General features: G+C 44.6%; 1 protein-coding gene across 1 annotated transcript; it reads left to right on the top strand.

The window, feature by feature from the left end:
- Window positions 1-5827: 5827 nt before the first annotated feature.
- On the top strand, window positions 5828-10443 carry LOC120383545 (olfactory receptor 14A16-like). Its single transcript, XM_039501704.1, has 3 exons — window positions 5828-5844; window positions 7151-7154; window positions 9460-10443. Exons 1-3 carry the CDS (start codon window positions 5828-5830, stop codon window positions 10441-10443), a joined length of 1005 nt encoding a protein of 334 aa, XP_039357638.1.
- The last annotated feature ends 603 nt before the right edge of the window (window positions 10444-11046 follow it).

The raw sequence follows: 11046 nt of genomic DNA, 5'->3' as shown, positions 1-11046 counted from the left end.
CAGTCAGAGTCAACATTCAAGGCCTCCTTGGTAAATGAGGAGTTATAAGAATTACAATTGCCGTTCATGCTTTATTTTTTGGACCATCTTCCTCAGTAGTGGAAAGGGTAGAAGTGCATCAAGTAGGTCCTGCAATCAACTGTCCAATAAGGCATCTGTCCCCAGGGCTATGGGGTATGCTTCCTTTCTTAAGTATGTGGCCTCATTGCATTCATATGATTCGCAAACAGGTCAGTTGAAGGAAGGCTGAACATCGGAACAATGAGATCACAAACCTCTTGATTCAAGTACCACACAGAGTTGTTGACCTTGCTCCTGCTGGGTTGACCTTGCGCCTTGCTGCAGAAATGTTGCCAAGGTGACCTTTGGCATAGAGTGCCTTGAGAGAAAAGAGGAATTGTTCTGCCCACCTCATTATTTCCCTTGCTTCCATGTGTAGCACCAGACTTCTTGTTCCCCTCCTTCCCCCCGGCTGTTTAAATATGAAACTGTAGTCATATTGTCTGACTGAACCTGGATCTGGTCCCCCTGAGGGTGGGCTGGAACTTTTGACCACTCTCCAATCCAGAGGGTTTATGCTGTGAACCTTTTCCTCCTGGCTTCACAGACCCTGGGCTGTTTGGGTCTCTCAAGTGAGATCGCCAGCCCTCCAGCCTAATGTCCATTGTGAGAACTAAGGGGAATAGAAGGCAGATGGTCATTCCATAGCAGACATTGTCATGAATGGACCCCCACTGTAAAGAGTTGAACACTAGTTTCAGAACCCATACTTGATCTTTCATGCATTATAGGAAGTGGTCCCACTGTCATAATCAAGGCTATAAGATGTCTGATATGTGACTGTGCCCATGGAGTGATCCCTATGCACGACACTAGAAGTCCTAGCAGTTGTAAGCCTCCTGCAGCTCTCAAAGATGATGCTAAATGCCTGGATTTTCTGAAATCTTCCTAATGATTGGTGGGTCCCTGCTATCATGGTCTTTATTTCCACCAATAGGTGAGTTATTCTGCTTGGGTGGAACCAGGGAACTTTTCCACTAACAAAGCTGTGCACCTGGAAGAGACTCAACGTCTGAGAGGTGGCTTGGCACGCTGCTGATTTAGATTGAGCTCTGATCAGAATGTCATTCAGGAAAGGTTACAGATGGGCTCCCTGTGACCTGAGTCACTACTGGCCATAATTTGCACCCTTGTGGTCCATTACTAAGGAAGCATGCAGGGATATGGAGAAGGGAATCTCCTTTTATGTACAGAAAGGGTCCTTCCAGGGCAAGGTAGAGGCACATTTCCAGATACTGTTGAGTGGGGGAAGATTGCACAGCTGCCACTTCGGCTTTGGTGTGCTCTGTTTTGTTCTATGACTGGAGGAGTGTTAACGGAACACTTCGGCCTTGGCTATACTTGCGAGTTAGTGCACAATAAAGGAGACCCATGCACTGGATATGAGTCAGCAGTGTGCCCTTGTTGCCAAGAAGGCCAACGGCATATTGGACTGCATTAGTAGGAGCACTGCCAGCAGATCAAAGGAGGGTCAAGGGAAATGATTATTCCACTCTATTCGGCACAGGTGAGGCCACATCTGGGGTACTGCGTCCAGTTGTGGTTCTCCAACTACAGAAGGGATGTGGACAAATTGGAGAGAGTCCAGTGGATGGCAAGGAAAATTATTAGGGGCTGGGGCACATGACTTACATGGAGTGGCTGAGGGAACTGGGGTTATTTCATCTGCAGAAGAGATGAGTGAGAGGGGATTTGATAGCAGACTTCAACTACCTGAAGGAGGATCCCAAAGGGGGTGGAGCACAGCTGTTCTCAGTGGCAGATGACAGAACAAGAAGCAATGGTCTCAAGTTGCAGTGGGGGAGGTCTAGGTTGGATATTAGGAAATACTATTTCACTAGGAGGACAGTGAAGCACTGGAATGGGTTCTCTAGGGAGGTGGTGGAATCTCTTCCTTAGAGGTTTTTACGGTCAGACTTAACAAAGCCCTGGCTGGCATGATTTAGTTGATGTTGGTCCTGTTTTGAGCAGGGAGTTGGATTAGATGTCCTCCTGAGGTCTCTTCCACCCCTAATATTCTATTATTCTAATCTGAACTATAATCGTAACAGTGCTGCTGCACCACTATAATAACGGAGACAGTCCCTGCCCCAGGGAACTCAAAGTCAAAGGACATGTCTACACTTAAAATGCTGCATCAGCACAGCTGCGATGCTGTAGCACTTAAGTGAAGACACTCCTATGTGAGAGGCAGTAGCTATGATGACCGGAGAAGCTCTCCCACCAACCTAGTGCTATCTACACTGCGGGTTAGGTCGATATAACTACATCGCTCAGGGGTGTGGATTTTTCACACCCCTGAGTGATGTAGTTATACCAATATAGGTCTGTAGTGTAGACCTGGCTTAAGAGAACTGGTGGATGTGTGCAAGGGTTGGGGTGCATTCTCAGAGCTGGAAGCATGGGGAGGGATGGGTGAAGAGGCAATGCTGGGGTGAGCAGGGTTGGATGGCACTGGCAGATCTGGGGGTTGCAAGGGACTGGGGTACATTGGTAGAGCCGTAGGGTGCAGGGAGTTGGGGGTGCACTGGCAGAGCTGGGGGTTCAGGGGTTGGGTACACTGACTGAGTTGGAGGTGCAGGGCTAGGGGTGCACTGCTAGAGCAAAGGGGTGCTGTGCCTCCCTCATTTGAGCCCCCACCTACCACTCTTTCCCATTTATCCCCCTACCAATAACACCCTCCCCTTGTAAAAGCAGCAAAAAGAGTCCTGTGGCATCGTATAGACTAACAGATGTATTGGAGCATGAGCTTTCGAGGGTGAAACCCACTTCATCGGATCCGACAAAGTGGGTATTCACCCGCGAAAGCTCATGCTCCAATACGTCTGTTAGTCTATAAGGTGCCACAGGACTCTTTTTGCTGCTTTTACAGATCCAGATTAACACGGCTACCCCTCCGATACCCTCCCCTTGCTGCAGTCCCAAAATCCCTCTTTCCCTGTTCCCCCACTCCTCTGCCCCCTAATTACCCCTCCCCTCTCAGGAAACATTCACATGTCTAATTTGTCACCCAAAAGCTTTGATTACATTCTCCCCCACAAAAAAAAATGCCACCCAGGGCTCAAACTATAACAACTTCCTGCCATTCAGCCCAAAACTTCTATTGTCTTAGGTGAGGGCTTTTGGTTAACTCATTGTTAGTTATGCTAATTGAAGGGTGAGTTTACAGCCATCAATCACAATGAGGTCTGTGATTGATCCAGTCATTAGTAACACACAGTTTAACAGTCCAAGGCAGCAGAAGGAAAATGGGAGTTATGGAGGGGTTTATAACTCTGGAAATCCTTAGTCAAATGACAACAAATTTGGCACTCTAATGACAACCCATGCCCACATGAGGCACACCAAATTTCAAAGCAATCTGAGTTACCATTCAGCTTTTAGTGCACTTACAAAAATGAGCTTCAATGAGCTACAAAATGGCAGGAAAAGAAACCCTCTAGCCCTTCTTCTGTATTGGCACAAGTGCACAGTAAAATGTACACATTTTCTTAAATTTAATTCTCATTTTGAGTCCCCCAAAGATTTAATGGGGGCCATGTACTACATTGGGTAAAACTCAACAGCTTGAGACCATTTTGACCAGCATCACATGAATAGTTTGCTCTAGCTATGAGCAAAATAAACAAACCTAAAAACTTGTAACTGGGCTCATATCTCCACAACCCTTAGCTCAAATGACCCCAAATTTAGGTCACTAACCCTACCCTGCACCTTCCTAAGGCACATTAAATGTCAATGAAATTTGACTAAGCATATCATTTTTTTTAAAGATAGGTGGAACTTTAAACAGAAGTCATGAGGCAACCTTCACTATCGGGGTGTTGCTGTGTAGTTGTAATATTCATTAGTTCATTTACTGGCTGGGTACCCATCTCATAGGTTTCTATTAACCATGTTATTGGAATATTCCATGAGCATTAAGATGGGATTGTGATGTCCAGAAATGAGAATCTCAGATACAGGATCAAACAAAAAACTAGACATCACGGCACAGATATTCAGCTCATGTCACCTGGCCAGGTTCCATAGCACTATGCCAATTTACAGCCGCTGAGGAACTGATCTAATCGACTTCAGTGGGGCCGGGGCTGATTTACACAATAGCTGTTTGGGGATCTGGACCCTTTGACTCCAAGGCAGCTAGAGGTGATTTACGAAAACTGGGGCTCTGACCCATTCACTCCAGTGGATCTACCCTGATTTGAACTAGCTGAGGATCTGAACCATTGATTCCAATAGATCTAGGGCTAATTGATACCCGCTGGTGATCTGGCTCTTTGCCTTTCATTCTCTGACATGAATGTCTAGTGTGAATGTAACACTTTTAAACAGTGCATCTGCAGCCAAAGGAGTCTTTTATTTTAGTGTTGTCTGCAGAAAGGAAAAAATGTAACTACTGAGAAAGAAAGAAAGAAAAGCTGGGCCATTCATCCCAATAGAAGCTAAAGATCAGATACCGAAAATCTCCACAACACGGAATTCCTCCAAAGTTCTGTCCCCAATGGAAATTAATCACTATCACCTTAAAAAGTTACACTTATAACTAATCCCAATGGACAAAGCGCTAGGAAAGAGCAGACTGCTTACAAACTTTTGACTCTTCTTTGGTTCAGTTTCACAGGCAAAGAATATGGATTGGAAACTGCATCATGGGCCAGATCCCCAGATGGTGTAAATGGATGTAGCTCCATGGAAGTCAGTGAGCCAGATCCCAACTGGTGTAAACAGCCCTTGCTACTCTGAAGTCAATGGAATTTTACACCATCAATTTACACCAGCTCAGGACCTGGTCCTTAGTTTTTAGTGTTTGTCTCTGGGTACCTCTTAGTGATCAACTTCAAGCCGCCAGGACAGCCTGAGCTGAGAGTTCCTCTGGTGGCTGCATCCCAAGAGCTGCTGGTGCAATGCAGGAGAAAAGCATTTCTGCTCACTCAGAGGTGATTATGTGGAGTTAATGAAGGAATAGGCTATTCCAGGCCAACTGAGCCTCTGGTGCCACTAGGCTCTCAGGTATTGTAGGTCACGTGTCTGTTCTACTAATTTATATTTTATTTTGCCATCCTGTGGAAACCGCCTTTGTGACTCAGCCCTGCCTTGTTTTTAGCCAAGGGTCCTTCCAGGGATGCTGCCATCGTGTGAGATTCAGGGCAGGTGCTGTTCCCCTCAGGAGGGTTAGGACCAGTTAGTGCAGGTTGTCAGGATGGCTTGCTCCAGAGGTGAGATCAGAGCTGGGCTCACAGCGCTGTAGACTGGATTCAGCTATTTAGCCCCAGAACATGAACATCCTGGACTGTGACTGTGTCTGAAGTATACACAAGCCGGCATCAGCTCTATAGCTGGGAGGGGCTTTCAGTCCCTGATCCTATTTAGTCCATCGTCTCTCACACAAGCCTGCCCTAGGAGGGAAGAAGGGAGCACCAATCTGTGCTAGGAACTGCAGAGAGACGCTGCAACTCAGAACATGCAGTGAAGGGGTGCGACAACAGCATGAATACAGTGATGGGGGCATGGGAGAGAGAGAGAGAGAACCAAACAATCGTGGCAGTGGGTGGATAGATAGATAGATAGATAGATAGATAGATAGATAGATAGATAGATAGATAGATAGATAGATAGATAGATAGATAGATAATGACCAATGATTCTTAACACTGCAAGATCAAATGCACTGCAAATTGGGATAAAGAAGAAGGGCAAGAGCATATTTGGATACAGACTGGCTAACCTAGTGAGGAGGGCTTTAAACTAGGTTCAACAGGGGCAGATGACCAAAGCCCACAGGTAAGTCAAAAACATGGAGACCTGGCAGAAGGATAGGAATCTCGGGGAAGCATGGGCTGCTGTAGCAGAAATAAGGGAGAGACAAGACAGAACTGGGGGTGGGGAATCAAATCAGTATCTTAGATGTCTGTATACTAATGCGAGAAGTATGGGGAATAAGCAGCAAGAACTTGAAATGGTAGTAAATAAACACAACTATGACATAGTTGGCATCATGAAGACTTGGTGGGATAATACGCATGACTGGAATATTGGTATAGAAGGGTACAATTTGGTCAGGAAGGACAGGCAGGGAAAAAATGGAGGAGGCCTTATGTATTAAAAATGTATACACTTGGACTGAGGTTGAGATGGAAATAGGAGACAGACATGTTGAAAGTCTCTGGGTAAGGATAAAAGGGGTAAAAAACAAGAGTGATGTCATGGTAGGGGTCTACTACAGACCACCTAACCATGAAGAAGAGGTGGATGAGACTTTTTTTAAACAACTAACAAAATCATCCAAAGCATAGGACTTGGTGGTGATGGGGGACTTCAACTACCCAGACATCTGTTAGGAAAATATCACAGCAGAGCACAGATTATCTAACAAGCTCTTGGAATACATTGGAGACATTTTTTTATTTCAGAAGGTGGAGAAAGCTACTAGGGGAGAGACTGTTCTAGATTTGATTTTAACAAATAGTGAGGAACTGGTTGAGAATTTGAAAGTGGAAGGTGTCTTGGGTGAAGGGGATCATGAAATGGTAGAGTTCATGATTCTACGCAATAGTAGGAGGGAAAACAGCACAAAGACAATGGATTTCAGGAAGGCAGATTTTTTAGCAAACTCAGGGAGTTGGTACGTCAAATCCCATGGGAAGCAAGTCTAAGGGGAAAAACAATTGAAGACAGTTGGCAGTTTTTCAAAGAGACATTATTAAAGGCACAAGAGCAAACTATCCCACTGCGTAAAAAAGCTAGGAAGTATGGCAAGAGACAACGCTGGCTCAGCCAGGAGATCTTCAGTGATCTAAAAATCAAAAGAGTCCTACAAAAAGTGGAAACTAGGTCAAATTACAAAGGATGAATATGAAGAAATATCACAAGTGTGTGGGGACAAAATTAGAAAGGTCAAGGCATAAACCAAGATCAAACTAGCTGGGGACATAAAGGGTAACAAGAGAACATTCTACAAATACATTAGAAGCAATAAGAAGACTAAGGACAGGGCAGGCCAATTACTCAATGAGAGTGGAAAAACAATAACAGAAAATGTGGAAATGGCTGAGGTGCTTAATGACTTCTTTGTTTTGGTTTTCACCAGGAAGGTAGGTGGCGATTGAAAGTCTAACATAGTGAATGCCAGTAAAAATGAAGTAGGATCAGAGGCTATGATAGGGAAAGAATTACTTAAACATGTTAGATGTCTTCAAGTGACCAGGGCCTGATGAAATGCATTCTAGAATACTCAAGGAGCTGACTGAGGAGATATCTGAGCCATTAGCGATTATCTTTGAAAAGTCATGGAAGATGGGAGAGATTCCAGAAGAATCCAGAAGAAGGGCAAATATAGTGCCAATCTATAAAAAGGGAAATAAGGACAACCCAGGAAATTACAGACAAGTCAGCTTAATTTCTGTACCCGGAAAGATAATGGAGCAAATAATTAAGCAATCGATTTGCAAACATCTATAAGCTAATGAGGTGATAAGTAACAGTTAGCATGGATTTGTCAAGAACAAATCATGTCAAACCAACCTGATAGCTTTCTTTGACAGGGTAAAAAGCCCTTTGGACAGGAAAGAAGCAGCAGATGTGGTATATCTTGACTTTAGTAAGGCTATTGATACTGTCTGGCATGACCTTCTCATAAACAAACTAGAGAAATACAACCTAGATGGGGCTACTATAAGGTGGATGCATAACTGGTTGGAAAACTGTTCCCAGCCAGTAGTTATCAGTGGTTCACAGTCATGCTGGAGGGGTGTAGCGAGTGGGGTCCCACAGGCATCGGTTCTGAGTCTGGTTCTGTTCAATATCTTCTTCAGTGATCTAGATAATGGCATAGAGAGTACACTTATAAAGTTTGCAGATGATACCAAGCTGGGAGGGGTTGCAAGTGCTTTGGAGGATAAGATAAGGTGGATAGAAAACTGGCTAGATGGTCGGGCTCAACGGGTAGTGATAAATGGTTCCATGTCTAGTTGGCAGCCGGTATCAAGTGGAGTGCCCCAAGGGTCGGTGCTGGGGCCGGTTTTATTCAATATCTTCATTAACGATCTGGAGGATTGTGTGGACTGCACCCTCAGCAAGTTTGCAGATGACACTAAACTGGGAGAAGTGGTTGATACGCTGGAGGGTAGGGATAGGATACAGAGGAACCTAGACAAATTAGAGGATTGGGCCAAAAGAAATATGATGAGGTTCAACAAGGACAAGTGCAGAGTCCTGCACTTGGGATGGCAGAATCCCATGCACTGCTACAGACTAGGGATGCTGGGCAGCAGTTCTGCGGAAAAGGACCTAGGGGTTACGGTGGACGAAAAGCTGAATATGAGTCAGCAGAGTGCCCTTGTTGCCAAGAAGGCTAATGGCATTTTGAGTTGTATAAGTAGGGGTATTTCCAGCAGATCGAGGGATGTGATCATTCCCCTCTACTCAGCACTGGTGAGGCCTCATTTGGAGTACTGTGTCCAGTTTTGGGCCCCACACTACAAGAAGGATGTGAATAAATTGGAGAGAGTCCAGCAGAGGGCAACAAAATGATTAGGGGTTTGGAGCACATGACTTATGAGGAGAGGCTGAGGGAACTGGGATTGTTTAGCCTGCAGAAGAGAAGAATGAGGGGGGATTTGATAGCTGCTTTCAACTACCTGAAAGGGGGTTCCAAGGAGGATGGATCTAGACTCTTCTCAGTGGTAGAAGATGACAGAACAAGGAGTAATGGTCTCAAGTTGCAGAGGGGGAGGTTTAGGTTGGACATTAGGAAAAACTTTTTCACTAGTAGGGTGGTGAGGAACTGGAATGCGTTACCTAGGGAGGTGGTGGAATCTCCTTCCTTAGAGGTCTTTAAGGTCAGGCTTGACAAAGCCCTGGATGGGATGATTTAGTTGGGGTTGGTCCTGCTTTGAGCAGGGGGTTAGACTAGATGACCTCCTCAACCCTGAGATTCTATGATTCTATGATTCTATGATTGAGATTATAATTCAAAATGATCTGGACAGACTTGAGAAATGGTCTGATGTAAATAGGATGAAATTCAATGAGGACAAAAGCAAAGTACTCCACTTAGGAAGGAAGAATCAGTTGCACATATACAAAATGGAAAATTACTGTCTAAGAAGGTGTACTGTGGAAAGGGATCTGGGGGTCATAGTGGATCACAAGCTAAATATGAGTCAACCGAGCTACATTGACTTTAAAGGAGCGATGCCAATTTACACTCCTGTGATAACACACCAGAGTAGTGCTCTGTTTGTGAGCATTGAGGAACACTAGCTACTCCAGTCAATAGAAGTGACGAATGCTGTGCACCTTTGACATTCACATCATGAGAAATTATGGAGAGGGGAATCAGGGTCACTCCATCTCTCACTATAAGCCTGACCATTGCCCTTGTCTTTCCCTCCACAGGCAGGACACGATGAACTAAGAAAGAAAATGTCCAACCAAACCAACATAACTGAGTTCCTTCTCCTGGGATTCTCTGACATTCGGGAGCTGCAGATTTTCCACTTTGTGGTGTTTCTTGTGATTTATCAGGCAGCCATGATGGGGAATCTTCTCATCATCATGGTTGTAGCCCTAGACCACCACCTTCACAGCCCCATGTACTTCTTCCTGATGAATTTGTCCATCCTAGACCTCGGCACCATCTCTGTCACCGTCCCTAAATCCATGGCTAATTCCATCATGAACACCAGGTCCATTTCCTATTCTGGATGTGTGGCCCAAGTCTTTTTCCTTCTCTTCTTTGCTGTATCTGACTTCGCCTTACTCACTGTCATGGCGTACGATCGATATGTTGCCATCTGCAAACCACTGCACTATGAGACTATAATGAACAGGAGAGCTTGTGTCCAAATGGCAGCCAGTGCCTGGATTAGTGTAATTGTCTATTCTTCATTGCACACCAGGAACACATTTGCAATCTCCTTCTGTGGTGGTAACGAGGTGGATCAGTTCTTCTGTGAAATTCCCCAGCTACTCAAGCTCGCCTGCTCTGACACGTACCTTGGTGAAGTTGAGGTACTCATCTTGGGTGCATGCTTAGTCTTAAGCTGTTTTGTTTTTATAATTCTGTCATACACTCAGATCTTCCGAACAGTGCTGAGAATCCCCACTGAGCCGGGTCGGCATAAAGCCCTATCCACCTGCCTCCCTCACCTCATTGTCGTCTCCTTGTTTGTTTCCACTGGCATCTTTGCCTACCTGAAACCCACCTCCAGCTCTCCATCAAGTCTAGATCTCATGGTGGCTGTTCTTTATTCCGTGCTGCCACCAGTGATGAATCCGATCATCTACAGCATGAGGAACAAGGAAATCAAAGCTTCCCTGAGGAAACTCACTGGGTGGAGGTTATTCAGCAAGAATAATGTGTCTATATTTCTCTTATGAACATGGATTTTATCTGTGTTTCTTTACAAACACAATCCATTGAAGATACTTTGTTATTATCCCCATAAGTATATGCTGTATGATTTTTTTTATGCAAAATGCTGTTTTTATAGTGGTAAATCCAGACTCGCTCCACTAAGTCAATGGAGTTATTCTAGGTTTATACCAATGTAAGTAAGATGTCCATTAACATGTCTCCAGTCATAGGGAAGGAGGCGGGGGATGGGGTGGTTAGTGGATTACCGATTGTTGTAATAAGCCATAAATCCAGTGTCTCTATTCAGTCCAGGATTTTTGGCATCTAGCAACATTATGAATTTAAGCTCCCTTGAAGGTGTTGTGCAAATTTCCTTTGGGAGAAGGACTAAACGATCAGATATAGAATTTTTTTGCAGATATAGAATGATCAGTTTATGAAATGTGTTCACCCACAGGCACTAGGGTGTTTTTGTCTTTTATCATTTTCCTGTGTGAGTTCATTCAAGAGCATAGTGATTGTTTGGTTTCACCCACATAATTGTTATTGGGGTATTTAGTACACTGCATGAGGCACATCACATTTTGTAATAGGCATGTGTAGGACCCATGGATCTTGACAGGTGT

The sequence above is a fragment of the Mauremys reevesii genome, linkage group 15, assembly GCF_016161935.1.
Source record: "Mauremys reevesii isolate NIE-2019 linkage group 15, ASM1616193v1, whole genome shotgun sequence".
In the NCBI taxonomy this organism is placed as follows: Eukaryota; Metazoa; Chordata; order Testudines; family Geoemydidae; genus Mauremys; species Mauremys reevesii.
This window is presented reverse-complemented; position numbering and strand designations above follow the sequence as displayed.